At 47.1% G+C, this 18,603-nt stretch overlaps 5 protein-coding genes across 5 annotated transcripts, besides 1 other annotated feature; 2 read left to right on the top strand and 3 right to left on the bottom strand.

Moving 5' to 3' along the window:
• EKO05_0008067 (uncharacterized protein) lies at positions 1 to 399 on the bottom strand (the record flags this gene model as incomplete). Its single annotated transcript, XM_038941258.2, has 1 exon — positions 1 to 399. The coding sequence occupies one exon, from the start codon at positions 397 to 399 to the stop codon at positions 1 to 3; it is 399 nt and encodes a 132-aa protein (XP_038796536.2).
• Positions 400 to 2,542: 2,143 nt separating this feature from the next.
• On the bottom strand, positions 2,543 to 3,193 carry EKO05_0008066 (uncharacterized protein; the record flags this gene model as incomplete). Its single annotated transcript, XM_059637193.1, has 1 exon — positions 2,543 to 3,193. The coding sequence occupies one exon, from the start codon at positions 3,191 to 3,193 to the stop codon at positions 2,543 to 2,545; it is 651 nt and encodes a 216-aa protein (XP_059493176.1).
• A 2,602-nt stretch (positions 3,194 to 5,795) lies between these two features.
• Positions 5,796 to 6,634, top strand: EKO05_0008065 (uncharacterized protein; the record flags this gene model as incomplete). Its single annotated transcript, XM_038941405.2, has 3 exons — positions 5,796 to 5,898; positions 5,959 to 6,262; positions 6,418 to 6,634. The coding sequence occupies 3 exons, from the start codon at positions 5,796 to 5,798 to the stop codon at positions 6,632 to 6,634; spliced, it is 624 nt and encodes a 207-aa protein (XP_038796535.2).
• Positions 6,635 to 13,710: 7,076 nt separating this feature from the next.
• Positions 13,711 to 14,865, bottom strand: EKO05_0008064 (uncharacterized protein; the record flags this gene model as incomplete). Its single annotated transcript, XM_038946440.2, has 1 exon — positions 13,711 to 14,865. The coding sequence occupies one exon, from the start codon at positions 14,863 to 14,865 to the stop codon at positions 13,711 to 13,713; it is 1,155 nt and encodes a 384-aa protein (XP_038796534.2).
• Positions 14,866 to 16,279: 1,414 nt separating this feature from the next.
• Positions 16,280 to 16,344: a tandem repeat.
• A 1,830-nt stretch (positions 16,345 to 18,174) lies between these two features.
• On the top strand, positions 18,175 to 18,603 carry EKO05_0008063 (uncharacterized protein; the record flags this gene model as incomplete). Its single annotated transcript, XM_038941487.2, has 1 exon — positions 18,175 to 18,603. One exon carries the CDS (start codon positions 18,175 to 18,177, stop codon positions 18,601 to 18,603), a length of 429 nt encoding a protein of 142 aa, XP_038796533.2.

Raw genomic sequence — 18,603 nt, 5'->3', positions numbered from 1 at the left:
CTAGTCAGTCGTAGGTGTCTTGTGATCCTTGATCAGGTGTATGTGGCGTACAGCAATCGTCTTGCTGATGTCCGTGTTCAGGTTGGCCAAGGCCTTCTTCTTGGTGCGGTACTCGGAGCGGCGGCGCTCCCATTGATCGCATTCCCATTGGTATGACTCTCGGTCTTCTGCAGTCAGGTCAGAGAGCCTAGTAGCTCCAACCTGGTAGTCAATGAGTTGAGGCTCAGCAGCCTCCGTCAGCTCAGGGAGTAATTCCTTAGCTACGTCAGGATTGATGTACTGCCAGAGACCGTGGCGGTTGGCAACGTCTCGGCGAATAAACAACCAGGTGAACCAGTCGTCAGGTGTGTTGAGTATGACAGTGACACGCGTTACTGCGGGGTCAGACTCAGTAGCCATTGCGGAGGCTGTAGTCGTGTATGAATGGATCAAGGCAGAGATCCGGGCAAGGTGCGTTGTGGGTAAACGCGGTAACAGGTGCGTTGTCGTGGACGCAGTAAGCAACGTGCGACTCGAGTAGAGTGACAATTGCAGCAGCAGGTGAGAACAATCCTAGGTTGCAGCCGGGCTCATAACTGTCAAGGATTGCGTGTAGGCAGGAAGAATTGAAGGATTGAACTAAGGTTGTATTGCGGATGCTATGGAAAGTTTATGTAGGTAGTAACTGTTAGCAAGGCTAACCTAGATAGGCGTAGCTCGCTGAGATGAGTAAGCGCGAGGAGGTGAAGAGCAGGAGCAGTAGAGACCCTAAACCGTGACAGTTTCTATACTCGTGGCACAAGCTGCAAAGCTGAGTTGGCTCGCAAACAGGTTATCACCCATGAAGCTGCTTGGAGCCTACTAAAACGAGATGATACATGGACAAGCTGGACTCGAGTGCTAAGAGCTGTGAAGCTTGAGACGCGAACATGGGTTCATGCTGAACTCGCAAAGCAGCAAATCTCTGAAATTCGAGAGGACGTATTCGATTGGCGCATGTCTCGTGCCCTCCCAGATGCTGCCAGAGCGACATGTAAGTGAAATTGTAACTATCGAACTGCCCTTTCAGGAAAGCTGACATGTGTAGCCAATAAGAAGGCGGAATTGAGTGATGAATGCAGTGCGCCGGCAGCACGTCCAAGCCATCAGCAGAGTAGCAGCAGCATGATGGCCATGACACCAAGCGAACCTCCATCCCCTGCGAAATGACCAGTCTCCTGCGCCACAAATATGCTTCCCATCGCGTAGTATATATTCTGCTTCTTAAATTCAAAGTCTATGAAGTATATGTACCGCTTCTTTGTTTGCTAAATTGAGCGTGATGAGTGGAAAAGTTACCGCACGTTAGAAGCAGAAGCTTTGTAGGTGTTCACTCGGATCACTCGACCTCGGTGGTAGAACTTGTCCCTAAGGATACCATGACCAGGCTGTGCATCTGAATAGTACCGATCCGGTTCAACGCATGAGGCCCCACAATAGCAACGCAACGAGCTGAACTGTGCTATCCTGAAGGGGGAAAAGAGGGGGGTGTGGGATGATAACCATTTCTCTGTCTAACAGGGATTGCTTGATGCCGAGACGTTAGCACGCGTCTCTATGTAAGCTACTTGTTTTGTGTTTCTATAAGTTACAGGTATGTTGATTACTGGCCGCAACGACGGCATGTAATTTAACTTATCTTTTTGACATTGTATGACGTAACAATACGCATAGTGGCATTAATCACGAACTATGAAGTGAATGACCACTGGTCACTAAGAACCAAATCCAAGTGGAGCCAATCTAATCGCACCCTTCTACCCATACCAGCCATACCTGAACATTCAGCTTCGCGATCACCGCTATCCAAAAATTTCTGTCAGTCGTACCAATAATCTTACGACACTTTGTCCTTTAAGGCAAAAATATTATTGTAAAAGCATAGCACATAAGCCATGCCCTTGTTAGAATAAGACATCTTTGATATACAGACAAAATTGTTAAAGACTAAGCATATAGGAGAGGTAAGGTAAAACTTACGATAACTGCTTAATAGAAGATTGGAAGATTGGTGATGGATCTACATAGATTGTGATGAATGGTAACAGGATGCACACGTTCACCTTCAGCACTGCTTGTAACCCATTAAAGCGCTCGCCCCATGTCCCGATCCAGGGGCCTTTATTTCATCTCGTACCATAGTGGGCATTTGGATGCTTCCTTAGTTTTCTGCGCGCCTGCTGGCACATGATGCGCACAACCGCGAACACCGCCCAGCTAACATCTAGTTTGATTAAATTTCTTATATTTAAATACAATTCAGTAGTTTATTCCACATACGACCATAGGACGTTGAAAACAAGGCTTCCCGTTCGCTCAGCCCTATTTAAGCAACGTACCGGCGGATTAGTAGTTAGGTGGGTGACTACTAGCGAATACCCGCTGTTGTATGTTTTTTGTACTGCTTATCTTATTCTACAATATCCCTAACTCTCCTGCGCACTGGGCTCAATGTTTATTCTTTCATATACGTCCAAAGGACGTTGCAAACAAGAGTTTGTACGACATGCTGATTTACACTATTTTACATGGTACATACAATCAATTCATGGTTTCTGGATATTTTATTGGGTGCGATAATCAGAATGCAAATTTTTTTTGCAAAATCGCTGGCAGGATCGTACCTACAAAACCCAATTACTGAAAGCATTTTATGAAAGTAGAATACTGAACCACTTTGGTTGCGGACATGTCTATGGCAAATGATATAGTCCACTGCACTCCTTGTCTCAATCGTTCTCTTCAAATGTGCACTGGGCAGAACTTTTACATGTAGATCTTTCTGTTGTAATCGCGGGCCTCTTCCCGCTTTCCGTTGACGGACTGTAGCAACCTGTACTTTCAACGGAATCACAGATCTGGCACGTTCCTCCAAGGTCAACTGAAAACAGAGAGTACCGTAGTTGGCCAAGAGAACCTTATCCTTTGTGGAAGAAGCTCTCTCAGATATTTTCTTAAAGGAATGCCCAAAGGCTTGTGTCCACGCAAAACCGGAGGAGCCAGACTTTTTCTGATCTAGCAGCCCAAGAATAACAATAACATAGATCTGGCCTGTTGTAACAGTCAACAAAGCCTCCAAAACCGAGAACAATTCCTCTACTGTAACAGCTTCATGGAACTTGAAGTGGGTCATAGCTATTGGATTTTCCGTCTGGTGCTCCCGCTCTTTCTCCATAACTTGTCAAGAGAGAGACTTTAATATATCTGTCATGCAGATACTGTCTTCAGAGCTACTAGTCGTTTGTGGTGCATTTATAGCGAATGTCACTGGTACATTCGCTTAATGGAGTTGCTCGATAGTGCTAATACATATGCCTCTTTATGTACAGCGAGGTTAGGGACCTCTAGAAACTATTGAAAGAGCAGAGTCGTTGATATATGACCACTTCTGTAACTTTTAGGATCTCCAGAAGTTATTTGCAACGGTACAGACGGTCGCGCCACAATATCTCCGCTGTTTGAGTGAATAGTAGTATTGGTATGATTTTGCAGGATCCAACATCAGGACGTTCAGTGGCGAACCAATGCTGAGGTCATATTGCATATCTGTCAGACGACAGTTCGTATCAATTGACGTGTTACAGTGTGCTTCATATGTCAACCTTTTGTACAGAGCCGGTCAAACGGGGCCCACTTACATGCCATCTGAATCTTCATTCCTTTCACCACAGTCAGCATCATATTAAGGGTTTGATTTTTTTTTTCCACAAGTGATTCAGACAATCTTCAACGTAAGTTCCTATTCTCCGCTAGCGAGTCGGAAAATTTTCGATAAAGATCCCTTAGCTCTTCTGCCTGTGAGCCAGAAAAGGCTAACCTATCAACAAGAAGTGAGCTGCTTGTGATTTCATCCAAAAGATCGCGATAGCGAAGCTCAGCAGGTCTCACGATGCTGTGTATGAGACGATGAATTCTTGTTCGTACCAGCCCCGAGCCCGAACAAGGGATCTTCGTATACATGCATATAAATTCGTTCCAGCCTCCTCCATTCGATCAATTGGATACAAGAGAGCATGGGGCTCGACACGAGGAAGGTGCCACGCAACCCCAGCCATGGTCTTTGCAAGGATAGTGATGGTTTCTTCGTGGTTCAAAACTGCCTATGCACAATTTAGCCCACAAACCGACAGTCTACGCTGCAGAACAAATCATGAGAAGAAATTCGATAGATCCCCAGGCTAGAGCCACATGTTCTGGATGATGTTGGGCAAACACGTCAAAGACACCACTGTAAAAATGTTCTCACTTTAAAAGCTCAATCAACCACGCCCGGGCTTCGGTTTCGCTGTGAGAGGCATTATACTTTCCAATCGCTTTCTAGAAAACATCTTAGACGCCTTCTAGAGTGAACGCAGAACGAACAAGCGCAGCCTTCTTCGGATATTTAGTTAGATAAGATTTGAGTCGTCCTTTCGCGGCCTCATTTACTTCTTCGGCAGCAGTATCTGACCTACTAACTTCATGTTAGCCTCACAACGTGTAAACAATGTTTCCTCTACTAAATTCCGACTACCTTTTGATGCCTTTCGTACCACTCGCTAAAAGTACAGCTTTGTGTCATTAGAATAACTCTTCACCTGACTCATGCAAGAGCAACCTGGCAGTAATAAACCAAACAAGTCAAATGTTGATTTCAACCTCCTCAACCCACTAAACGTTAGTTATGACTACGGTTGGCGCTATAGTAGTTAGGGTGAGGCTCTTAGCAGGCTCAGCCTTGTGTACTTATGTTTGTTCACCGGCTAATATCTCATTGAGATGCGTAACGATTGGCTCTTATATATCATCGAAGGCAAGCCCGCAATGCGCCTGTAGTCAGCATATGCAAGTGAGGTAAACCAATTGGAATACGTAGCTTCTTGCAAGCCACCTTCCAAACCTGCAGTCTCCCCACAGCCATTGGATCTCACCTCCGCTTATGCAGGTTCACAGTTGACAGGCTTGGCGAATAAGGGATTTTATTGAATATTGCTGCTGTTGCTAGACTTTCAGTGATCTCAGCTAACAGCACCACCCACCGCAACTTGACTATCTGCCTCTCAGGAGTCAATCTGGTGCTGTTTTTTCCCGATCGACTATGTCCAGCGGAAGCAAGGGGCAGAAAAACGCGCCTTCTGCTTAGCAATTTGCATAAGGAGGACAGAGAGGGGGTACTACAAGTGATAGAGAGATTCACTTGCAGTGGACCAGTTCGTGGTGAGAGCGGTTGGATCGACGACAACTCTACAGAGGGTAGGAAGAGTAACTCTTCTAAAAAAAAACCTTAACACTTTTATAGCTCTGAGGATCTTAAAAAACCTGAATTCCTAAATGAATTCACTGCAAAAGACCTGCAGGACGCAAAACAGTCAGAATCAGACAACGAAAAATAGCCTGACTATAACTAACTATCTAGTGATAAATCACAAGATCAGTACCTCAAACCAAGAACCCATCTGAAAACTCTCTTTAAGAAAGCTCTAACTTATCTGTCACTCAAGGTTACGCGCTGGACATCACCTAATCCCCACAATTCTTTTAATACTCAAGCATCCACGTTAAAAGCTTTACAAAGTAGGAGGACCTTTTTCTATGAGGAAAAAAGGGGGATTTACGGTGTGAGCAGCCTCCTCCTTTAAAACTGGTAGTCAACATACAGCCGTTCTAATCAGGATAAATTGACATCCTAGGCAGCAAAAAAAATTATGATGAACTTCCACACTTACAGGCAGCTGCATTCAAACAACTATGCTTTCAAACGCGAATACCAGCCGATTGAGAATTCCCACTTAACAAGAATGGATCCTAGCGTCATGGGCTCCGACGAACCACCTTCGAACCCTAAAATCTGGGCGTTCCCAGACACGATACCTGCCTACAACCTCCGCAGCAAGGAATGGAGTATGTAACGATATTTCTGCCGAATTTTCATACCTTCGCACAAATTCTAACAGCTTATAGTTGACCTCGAAACAGACATGATCAGGGACGTTTCTTGGAACAAGCTTTCTTCCTCTCACCTTGCCATCAACAATGACTCCAAGGAGCGTGTTCGAGCACTCATTACTAACCATATGGCTCGAGAACAGGTCACTGATATCATTGAGAGCAAAGGAAATGGTCTAATAATTATCTTGTATGGCGGCCCCGGCACTGACAAGACGTTTAAAGCAGAAAGTGTAGCTGAGATGGCCGAAAAGCCACTGTTCAGAGTTACATGTGGCCACATTGGAACAAAGCCAGAAGATGTTGAAGAATATCTGGAGTCCGTCTTGCATCTCAGTAAAAGCTGAGGACACGTTGTGCCTGATGTATTCCTCGAACAGAGAACTCTATCAGACTTGGAGCGTAACGAACTTGTCTCATTGTTTCTGAGGGTCTGGAGTACTACGAAGGTATTTTGATTCTGACCTTAAACAGGGTTGGCAAGTTCGACGAAGCTTTCAAGTCACGCATCCAGTTGTCTCTACATTACGAAAAGTTGGACAAAGGCCAACGCAAGAAGATCTGGAGAAATTTCCTCAGCCGTCCCCAGGAAATGGATAAATCTCCACTAAAGATGCTTGCAGAGCCTGGCACTCGACTTCTCACGGAAATTGCACCCGTTGCTATCGACTTCGAACACATCGACGGTTAGATTGTTGATCTGGCGAAAATCGATTTGAACGGCCGCCGATTTCGCAACTCAATTACTACAGCAAGGCAACTAGCAAAGTTTAAGAATGAGAGAATAAAGTACCACCATCTCCGGCACGTCATGAAGGTCTCTAGCAAGTTCGATAAGTATCTTCTCGATTTGCATGAAGGCATCCCAGATGATGTAATAGCTAGGGGGGGTGGCATAAGATAGGGTTTCTAATATCAATTTTCTCGTCCTGTCTGTTATGAGAATACCGCAAAACCATGGACCCTTGTACTTGTTACAGGATCTAAATTTAACTAAGTGTTACCTTTCGAATTTGTTGCTGTTAGTCTATTTTAATAACATGTCAAGCCAACGATCCATGTAAGATCACGATTGACTAAAGCCCTGGTTGGCCATATCAAGGAGCTGCAGAAGGCAGTGCACATAACAACGCGGCTGCCGACAAACAACTTTGTGCAACTCCATACAGTAAGCTGATCCTCTAAATACTTAGGTGCTTCTTAAGCCTCCTAAAATGGTATACTTATGTCGTCTACGAAGTTAGCTAAGAAGTGGCTCGCAGAGCCTTCAAATGATAGAACGCAGTCTTCTATAGTCACATGAGCAAAAACAAAGATGACATGCCTATAAATCCTGCTCGTTATGAATAATCCGTTCACCAAAAACAGTTGATGCCAACGCAATAAGTGCGAGAGTGAGACATAATCTCGTTTCTCAGTCCCCAAGCTCGGCTGGAGCCAACCTAAAGATACGGACATGTCATATATCTATATGATTGAGTCCGCTCTCTGCGGACCTCTACCTCTCATTCCTCCTCTGTCCCGACATAAGTTCCCAACATTATAGAGCGCTTAGTGTGCCCGGAAACAGTGCTCAAAAGTTAGAAGAATACATATCTAACTATCAGGAAGATACCAAGATCGATCTCAGCCCTGTAACTGATAGTAGCAGTCCATCTTGACTTTACAAAGATTTCTGTGGCCAACCTAATCCCGGAGCATAATATTAGTGCCGAGTCCAACCATCAGCATAACTTCAATACTGCCTTTATAAACCATGATTGGTGAGTCAAAAGAAGTGCTTCAACGAATGCAGAATCGTTCAGCCAATTGTAGAAGCTGGCCATTGAGAGCATTCAAGGCTGTGCTGTTGGCCCTGAAGTTCTACCATTGATACTCAAAAATAAAGCAAAAGTCCAATATTTTCACTCTGGCAAAAAGTGCGCAACAATATTTGGCGGCTGACTTCGGCGCCACGACTTCGCTGGATGAAATTCCGGGTCTGATCTTGTGCCGATGATTAGTACTAAGCGGAAAATTCCAACTGTTCTTTGTTAGTCCATATGACGTCGATGGTGGGGGTAGAATATTGGAAGGATTCTGGCGCTTTTTGTGTTTGGTGAGTGTTTTAAAGATACATTGAGATAAACCGTGAATCTATTGTTCTGGCTCCTACTTTTTCTTCCTGGTGCGGAAGAACCGACGTTCAGTCATCTATTTCTTGATCTCTGAACAACCCTGCAAATCTGCAAATCTTGCAATGTTGCTTAGTGTGGGAGCAGAAGACTAGCCTCTTGCCCCGTAAATAAGAAGGCATATACTGCGACACTTAGCATCAGAGAAAATTACGCTTTCCACACTTTTGGTTGATAAATCCTCATAACCATCACGAAAAACACCACTGTCCCAAGTACGTGTACAGGACGTTTGAATCAACACTTTCTCCGGTCCCTAGCTCTTGAATATCGCTTCCCTCCCCAGTTGCGGGTATCAGGGCTGTCGTTTCCACATTCAAGAACGCTTCCCCAGCTATTAGCATCGAAATTAAAAGCCTCTTGATCATCGAGCCAATTCCAGTGTGGATTGGGTGGTAGATCACCTAGATAACCATAGTAAAGACTTCGTCTCACAAGACGCCACTATCAGCTCACTGAATAGACAACAACTGCGAAGAGTAGCTGCTTCCCGTTGATACCTTCTCGCTCTTGGTTTGGCAAGCCAAGCTGGATATTGCAGAGTGCGATGAGCACAACATTATCCTCAATCATGGTGTAGCCTGGTAGGAATCGCCTGAGTAACGCCCTCTCGTCTGAGGTGACTAATCCAAGTAGTGCGAAAACTCGACCTCTGCGATCTTTGTACCTTGACTCATTATAGGTGATCAGGAGTCTGTATAGCGATTGTGGCATATGCAAGTGCTTGTCAGGATGGATTTTTGTAATGAGTCGCCATGCTGCTCATGAATTAGATGATGATCACGCGTAGTTGACATCCTAAGACCTAACGTCATGTAAGCCCGTTGCTTGGCCCAACAGCATTTTGAAATCCCACTAGTCTACACGGGTATTACTGCAGTACAAGTGCACTTCTTGGCCCAGCAGGTACTCCTGGAGCACCCAGAAGCGACGCAAATATGGACGAGCCAGATTATTGATTGAACCAAATCAATCAAAACCGTCGACTTCGTATGTCTTGATCGGGTTCCGATAATCGGTTGACCAGCATAACTCAACTGTATTGTCATCATCAAAAACCTATTCACAGAATCTCCTAGGCTGATCACAAGGTATTGATTCTAGTGGTCAGGCCTCTACCTGCCGTTCACAGGAACTTTGAGAACAATGCTGTCAGACAGACAGGAGGTGGTAAGGCTTCCCGTTTGCTCAGTCATATCTACGTAAAGTACTGGCAGACTAGTAGTCAAGTGGATAACTACTAGCGAATACCCGCTGTTGTATGCTTTTTCCCGAGCCTTTGCGTGTTCAAATGTCCTTAACATCAACAGCTAGCGACTCGTGGGATAACTCTGCCGTGATGGCTTTAAAACTTCAAATTTAATGCTTGTTCTTCCAAGCGCTGTTTTGATACACCCCTTTCAACTTTTGTGAAGGTGACGTACACGCCATGTCCAGCTGTTTAAGCTGTTTCTAGACGGACAGTTGTCGTCTGAGTCAGAGTCGTGATTTGGTTCAGAAGTGGCATCAGACTCGGTTGCAATACCGGAGCAAGATCCGTTGTTAGAATCAGACTGATTATCTGAACTCGGTTCATACTCAGATCCAGAGTCGTTGTCAGGTTTGTCGCTTTGTTTTGTATTCGGTCTTCGGAGGAGATGACCATTTTCAGTCAGCGAAAGAGGATTTACTTGGGTCCCGATTTCATTCCATAGAACGCTTTCGTGACTAACAGTGGGTGTCAGCTCCACTGAGCTACAAGCGTAAGGGAGAGCGCTAGTAAGCGCCAACACTTACAGAGACCATGAATCTAAAGCAGAGCTCATTCATGGTCAGCTTGTGTAACAATCAATACGTGAAATTTAACGCCTTTCATGTCCATTTGGGAGGCCGTGAGACACTCAATCCTAAGGAAAAAATAGATTCTCTTGAATCCTGGCTGTATACGTGCCTCATCGCTGAAGAGCGTAAAAACCTCCCTTTCCCAGAAAAAGCTCTACTCCGACTCCGGGTCTTCACGTAATTTTTGTGCGTGTGCGGCTACTTTCTCCCAAGATTTGAAGTTATTGTTCGCTGTTTCCCATTCCGTACTACGCTGCTGGAGGTCGATCTCATTATGCTTATCATGCAGGAAAGCAGAACTTAGGTGATAATGCATCCAGGCCGAGCCAGTATCCAGCGTGCCAAATTCGACAAGCTCTTTACGCAGGTGATTTCCCCACCCTCGTGGCACGATTCTCTCATAGTCAGAAGGCCTTCTCGAACTGCGTCGACGTGGTCCGGAAGGGTGAGTCGACCGGGCTGTGTAGACGCATCAGGCACCTCATGATGGACATCCAATTCGTAACAAATGCTATGACGCAGAAGATTTTCCCGACTGATATCTCCTCTCCTATCCATAAGATAGAAATCCGAGCTTGAGAAAGTTTTGCTGGAGACATTTCCACGCATGGATCACGCATCGCCATTTATCTTCTTCTTGTAATCGGCTCAAGAAGCTCTGCGGTCTTAGCTTACAGGCCCTGTGTTGCGGCACAGCAACACGTACATGTTGGACATGCTGCTGCCAAGCCTAATAACGGACCTACATTATGAAATGGGAAGCATTGCGCCCTGGTTAATATTGACACCTCAAGTTTCGCGGGTCGTGCCGCTCCACGTTGCACACCGTGTGTCCCTGTGGGATTGGCCCCCACAATCCTTTCGTGCTGAAACATTATATCGCTTAGTATCCGGAGCAAGCCATCTTACTCACTGTTGTGTATAAGGAAGGTACCGACGGTTACTAGCCCTCGCATAGGAGCAGATCGTACCATTCGAGCATATAGACGCACTTGGAGGCAGTGCCGCAACATGCATCACGCCCTGAAGATGGCTCAATCAACGTCTTCCAGACATGTACACATCTCCTACGTCGCCCTTGAGGCGAAATCGTTGGATTCACGTATCCAGGGTTGAGTATGATCCGTTAAGGTCCGCTTGGATAACGAACTGGTGTTCGTGCAATGGCACTAGGTACGGCGGTCGTGTTTCCGCACATGTGCCGTCCGTGCGCGATTCGCGTGAAACGCGCCTTGCCACCATCTTTTCTCAAGACTTGTCTACTTCCTACTGTCTTATTGAGTAAAAATATCTAATATCCCGATTAAGCACTAGCGTGGGCAGCCTCGTTGCATTACTGTTGGAGAATATAAGTCTGATCAATGCAGGGACAGGAAATGTTCACTTTTTGTCCTATTAATTACGTTGCTCAAGGTAGGGGTGTGTATGGGTAGTACAGTCTAGTCCAAACAGGTGAGCTAGCCCCATAATACTTCCTTGTAGGAGAGCTGGAGAGGTGGGAATGTAAAATCGTACCCGTCAATCAAATGCCTGCCTCCACATAGCTTGAAAAGATATCAGATACTTTACCTCAAGTGATCTGTGGGCAGATATCTACAAAGAACGTCCTCGGCAGTCTGCTTTTCGGCTAAGGATTCATCGAACGATTGTCCTTGTGGTAGAGAAGGAAGATGACAATCAAGCAGATGGCATTACTATCGTTCGACTGGAGTCAAAAAGGGAGCCTGACATCTTGGCAGAAGTGCGAGCAAGCACGGCGATCGGCGAGGCGGATGAATAGACCCACCAACTTGAGCTGTGAGGATAACTGAATGGATTTCGGGCTGGTCAAGAAAATCGATTGTACGCCCAGATAGTCGATTCCTCAAGTTTATTGATTGAATCTCTTATATATAGATATAATTGCAACGCTTATTCCACATACGACCATAGGACGTTGAAAACAAGGCTTCCCGTTCGCTCAGCCCTATTTAAGCAACGTACCGGCGGATTAGTAGTTAGGTGGGTGACCACTAGCGAATACCCGCTGTTGTATGTTTTTGCTGCGCTATGTGTACTGCTCAATTTTTTGCTTATCGAAGTCAGCTGAAACTTTTATTTTTGTGCTGGGAACCCGTTCATTGGGTATTTGTGCAGATGAACCGAAGTATCAGTAGGCGTTTTTATCTACATTAAGCCATCTGGCACTGTTTCATTCGAACTTAGTCCGACAACTACCATGGGTTCTACCCCAATCTGAAGACAGAAGGTGTGGCATGAGCAATAGAGAATAAGCAGCAGGTATACTGCAAGCTGTGTCCACATACTTGCTAAGAGACTTATCAATGTGCCACTTTGTTATGCTGCTGACTATATGCCTCGAAACCGCCAATCAGAGGGTACGCCCTGGTAGACAGCGAGCTCAAGCATCGGGAATAGGGCAATCAGTGCTAGCTCTGCTACTTCGCAAACCTCCAGTTTGCAGCGTACATTTCTATAATTGCTTTCACATCTGACTGCCAATCACAGTCGCTGCATCGGTGGGACGGCTCAGCCACGACCTCGGATCACTCTGACCTCCGTTTTTGGTGTGCAGGTCAGGTCAGAATGTGTAATGAGGATTTTTTCCGGTCACCTTGGCTATCTTATGACAAATATCTGACCGGTCATATACCGTTAGCAGTATTAGGCTATCTGTACTCATTCTGAGAGGGCCGATGTTACAGATGCGGCACAGCTGTCTGTCGTGCCTCATTCAGTAAGGTTGTCAAAGATCGAAACATCAATTGCATTTGATCTATGTGTCCTGCGAGGGTTAGCAGTGATCTCTTATAGTATATATAGGCTGAATTAGTTTCTTTGCTTCCTTACTTTTTATTATTTTGCTACAATTCACTTTACTCTATTAGCTTTAATGTGGATACAATTAAGCGTTCACAGCGCCCTTCCCTTAACTTTCATTTCAAGAACTTGATTAATGTGGTAGAAATAGTAAAATCCTAACAAAGTTGAGCCTCTGTTTCGGAAATGGTTCTTAGAATCAACCAAAAAGCGCAGCATTGAACCAAGCTATGGTTAAATGTTTCTTTGCTTTGTTATCAGACGGTTTATATACATTTGAGTGTCTGTTGCATTGAGCTACAAACTTGTGAGCCGCATATTGACAAAACTATGGAGCAAGAGCTGAACTGTCGAGGCATGCAGCTACGTTTCTCACTACTGGCATTCATAGAACTTGTTACTGATCTCTTGATACTTGAGAGCAATCCGATACCAGAATGACCTCAACTGATATCCATCAACTCTGTTGTCTCACCCTTCTCGCTAACAAAGGGGCTGCGGTTGGCTTTGTATTGGCGGAAGGTAAGCCGATCACAATTCCATTGGTTGATCTGAAGAGAAGCAGGAAAACGCCAATCTCGATAGCAATGAATCGAAATGCACGCAAACTACTCGGTACGATTTACTTCAATTCCGCCAGCCGTGCGCCTTGGGGCTCTTTTCTTATGCTTTGCAGACTGATACCAAGTTGAGTTTTGTGAGTACGCTGCAATCAGCTTTGACCGGCTTTTCTCTCAGCAGCTGCTTCAGTTTCAGGATCGTAAGCAACGCACAGATACAATTTGTCTTCCTAGCTAGGACTAAGAATTGAAGCGTCGCACCAGAATTCTCAATGGCCCCTGAGATGCCAATCGAGTATGGCCTATTGATTGCTGCTGCTACAGTGGGCTTAGCACAGCGTCTGCGGGACTTCACAAAAATGCTTGTAAGCGCTTGCAGCAGTGGCTTCCAGTCAACTGACAGACTCGCCCAGCCCCCTCAGCGCCCTCTCAAACCGCACAGAAATACCCTCTGTCCCCGTCAAATCCACCTGAGCCTCATCACCCTTAGCCCAGCGCTGCCTCACAGGCCCCCAGTTCCCCTCCGGCCGCTCTGCCGGCCAGGTAGAAAGCGCCCTCCACTCGCGCTCTTCCGGTGCGTTGCACGCCCCAAAGTCGAGATACTGTGACAGGCACAGCACGTATTCGCGGCCCTGTTGCACCGTGCGGCCCATCATGTGAGCGCCGGCGAAGCAGGCTCGCGGGAGGATTTCGATGACGCACTCGGTCGGGCAGCGCGGGCAGCGGTAGCGACTGTGAACGAAGCCATGAAGCATTCTCGTCTCGCTAGTATCTGGTGTCTCGTTGGAGGGGGAAGGGGGAAGGGAAGAAGCTGCTGCGTGGGCGCGGCAGAAGAGGCGGCACGCTTCCATGATGTCGTTGGCGCGCTGGCTCGAGTACAGGAACGTGGAGCGCGTGTGGGGGCAGATGAGTTCGGCGTGTTGATCCATCAGGCGTGTTGGTGTTGTTTCGATGACGGTGCCGATGGGCGTGAAGTGCTGGGCGCGGACGAGTATGCGATCGTCGACTAGGAGCGCCTTCGAGGCGGTTTGCCAGAAGCATCTGGTGCCCAGATTGCGGTATGCGTGGTGGTAGTTCAGCGTGACGGCGCCGTACTGTGGGCCGTGGCGGAGAGACCGGGCTGTCTGGTGCACCTGCAGCCAGGATACGTAGATGCAGCATATTATGACCACGGAGAACTCGGTGCGATGTTGGAGGAAGTCCTTAAGTGATTTGGGCCTTGTTGAACCTTTGCAGTGAACGGGGTAGGTGCGCAGATTCTGCTTCCCACGCAGGCTGCGCGGATGGAAGACACCGCAGTTATAGCAGATGAGACCGCCGGGGATCTCTTTGTCATAGTTCTCGTATAGGAAGCGCGCTCGCTCGTAACGGTTGCGCTCTTGTTGTCGTCGACATGCAAGGTCTTCACACTTTGCGTCCTGACGGAGCGATGCTGGAGTCTTCGTACTGTAAGCGGTGAGTGTATCCTCGGGGACTGCATGCATGTGGGGATGCCTTGCGGATCTAAAACGCGTATATCGCGGCGGTGTGATGTCCCTCTCCAACATTCTGTGGTGATGGATGCCTAGGAAAATGTCGAGCGGATGAAAAGAAATCGAGGGGACATCCAGAAAAATTAAAATTGCCCCTGGAGCAGGCTCTTATTGTTGAGGCGATCCTTCGTGCTGAACCATGGTTCGTTGTATCTCAGGCTCTATAGGACCCTCGCGATTGGACAGCTACCATATACCTTGTCCAGTGGAACGCGCTCGGATGATAGTAAGCTATCATTGTTTAGACAATTCGACATGTCCATATCGTAAGGCTGCAGCTTTGCGACCAGGTGTTCAAGAGCAGAACCTGTACTTACAGCTGTGACTGCGTCGGCACCTGTCCTCAAGCTCATATCTATCCGTTTCTACAAGTTCTTCTCCTCATCAATGTATTCATGGTAGCTGTTACCAATGTTTTTGATCTTCAGATCTAGGGTTTTGAATTATTCTTTCTCCCATCTTGCCCTTACAAATACTATCGTCTCATGTATCACGGCTGCAATGGATGGATACAGCGAGTGCACAATTGTAGCAATGTGTGCGGCACCACACTATGATGGCTATAATTGCTTTAGCGCGCGACGCGTCACGACCTGTTGGATGGGGAAGGACCCCTAGGTTCCATTTGTTTACTCTCGCGACGGCTGCCACGCTCCCTTTCCCCAACACACTGAACTCTGCTAAGTGACCCCAGCGCCCCCATTCCTGAAGCTTGTTGACTTTCGGTAGAATTCTTGTGACTAGATCAGAGATTGTAGAACAATGGCTGTTGTACGTAGTTCTGTCACTGGCATGGCAGTGCTGCATCCTGTTATTTTGTACTCGCGCTGACATCTTATGCAGAGTCAGTTTGTGGTAAGTATTCCTCTTTTCATTCATTCCGCGCTCGAGGCCACCGCGATCGTCCGTCGGCGCGTTGCATAACTTCGACTCGTCGCTGTCGAACTTCACACCTCACTGTCACTCCCAACGCGTCGCCATCATACCGACGCGTCACCATTCCCTCTCCATACACAACCCATTGCGTTGGAGTCTCGTAGCCACGCAGTCTATATGATCGATATTGCCCACGATGTCTCTGGCCTCCACAGTACGTTACGAAGATTCTTGAACATCAACTAACTCTATAACTCTAGGTCAGCCACTTGTCGTCAGACTAGGGGCTGGCGACGGTGGTAGGTGCTGCTATCATTGCGATAGCACAGTGGGCATTTACGCGTCCACTCAGATTAGGAGCGAAAAGTTAGTCTGAGCTAGCTAGTTTGTACGTAATGCAGACAAACTTGTCGGAGAAGGCAGAGGCGGGGGTGTGGACAGCGCTGCATGGCGTAATTGGCAGAGTTATAGGAGGGCGGGTCTTGTACTTAGTGCAGCAGACCTCACTTAGGAGGGGGATCTGCGCCTCTATGCTTTTGTCAAGAAGCCTGTAGTGTGGGTGTGGGTTGCTTTGGGCTGGCTGGGTGTGCGGGTGGTGGCGGGGGCGAGGTGTGGGTGGAGAAGGGGAAAGAAGATTTTCGGGGTGAAACAAAACTTTCTATTCCAACGCTGATCTGCAATAGGAACGGGCAGCTGACCACAGGGTCGGCGTAAGTCCTCCCCCAGAGAGAACTTCTACCTTTACGTGGTTCTGGGGATAAGTACGCGTCTGCGGAAACCAAAAGAAGCTCACAAGTATGTAGAATAGTGAACTAAAAGCTGGCGGAGATGTCAACTCACCGATCGCGTGCTGGAATGCAGCTGGAGAATTCCAGAAATTCACACTAGAGGTTGCTGCAGCGTATCCCTGCAGCGAAATTATCAATCTCCTTGTGGCTAGTAGCTCGACTCTATCGGAAGAATCGATGGATCATGTACTCTATGTGGCTATCGACCAGAGAGATCTCCAGCTAGTCAAGCAAATTCAAGACCTTGGCGCCAACGTCAATGCAAAAGTCTCAACCGGGTCTCGACGAACATTGCTATAAGAGGTAGCTCACAAAGGCGTCCGTCGCATAGCAACGTGTCTTATCGACTATGACCCAAGTGTCAATGCACCGGCTACCGGTCTGCGCGGCACTGCACTTCAAGAAGCTGTCAGAAATGGCAACGTCACTTTGGTCAAGCTCCTTCTCAGAGTCGGCGCGGATCTCAATGCTCGTCCTTCAACAAATTTTGGTGGCGCTCCTCAGAAAGCAACCAAAGCGAGACGCACCTATCTAGTAGGCATCCTTCTGAGGGTCGGAGCTAATGCCGAAGGAGTTCCCGTTGGTAAGCCACTTCAGATGGCGGTGAAACGAGGTAGCTTAGAGACCGTAAAACTTCTCCTACACTTCAAGACAGTAGTCAATCCACCAGTGAGTCAAGGGGATACTGTGTTGACTCCACTCCAAGCAGCAGCAGCTTCAGGGGAGGAAAAGATTGTTGATCGTCTCTTGAAAGCTAGCCACCACCGAAACAAGAGCTATGGATAGACGTGGCACTGTGCTCCAGATTGTAGCCTCGAAGGGTCACCTAGGAGTTGTGACTGCACTACTAGCGGGGGGCGCAGATGTCAATGCTGTATCTGAGGCTTCTGGATATGGAACCGTGCTCCATAAAGCAATTGTCAATGGGCACCTTGAATTGTCTCATCTCCTGTTGAGTAGTGACGCTAATTCAAACACTCCTGGGCCAGTATGGCGGAATTTGGACGAAAGCTCAGAGACTGGAACAGCACTTCAGCTTGCCATGGACGAGTACAATATACGATGGAGACAAGCTCTCTGGCGCGGCTTCAACAGCTTTGGGTGTGTTAAGAGCTTAATCCATGCTCTTGTGGAAGTAGGTGCCCGGAAAGATGTTTTGACTGCTAAAGATGAGTGCCATCGAACTGCTTTAGAAGCTGCAATGGAGATCGAAATGGGTAATTCGTTAACCAGTATTTTTCTGGAAGCTAAGGCAGATGTGATTCTGCCGTGACACTACGAAATCAGTGGCAGCTAACCCTCTCATTGGTCTTATGGACCAGCGATTGTGCTTGCGATAACGAAAGGCAACTAGCGAATGGTTTAACAATTCCTGAATGTCAAGTCAGATGTTGAAGCTTCAGTAAATATCATGGAAAGCCGGTCTGACTCTCTCCTTGGCCAGCTAGCCCCTCTGCAGGCTGCAGCTGCCTGTTCGGATTCCACGATGGTCAAACTTCTTCTCAACGCAGGCGCTGATGAAAGGACCACAACATACTTCCCTTATTATTACAGTCGAAAAAAGGGCATCTTTGTTTCAAGTGGATCTCTGCTAGCTGTAGCTGTATTGGAGGACCCGCTCACACCATGAATACTCCTCAAACATGGTGTAACAGTTGATATGCCAGCAAAGGGCAAATTGGGAAGAACTGCACTGCAGGCTGCAGCTGGAAAAGGAGAAATAGATCTGGTCGAACAGCTGATACAACTTGGTACTGACGTCAACGCACCGCCAAGCGAAGAAGCAGGAGCGACAGCACTGCAGTTTGTGGCTATGCATGGCTACACTGGAATCATTTCGGTTCTGCTGAATGCTGGCGCGATTTCTTTCGCAGGGAAAGCTGCCAAAGATGGACTCACTGCGCTCGAAGGTGCAGCTGAGCAAGGACGATTGGATATGGTGCGACTACTACTGGATTTTGGAGAAGCGATCGGTTCACTAGCGGAGAAGTATGTCGAGGCGCGAGATCTGGCTGAGAAAGCTGGTCATGCGGTCATTGCAGATATCATCAGGAATGCAGACAGTTTCATGCTGGTTAAACAAACCTAG

Source organism: Ascochyta rabiei, chromosome 14, assembly GCF_004011695.2.
Source record: "Ascochyta rabiei chromosome 14, complete sequence".
In the NCBI taxonomy this organism is placed as follows: domain Eukaryota; kingdom Fungi; phylum Ascomycota; class Dothideomycetes; order Pleosporales; family Didymellaceae; genus Ascochyta; species Ascochyta rabiei.
The sequence above is the reverse complement of the archived record's forward strand: the minus strand, read 5'-3'. Positions and strand labels throughout refer to the sequence as shown.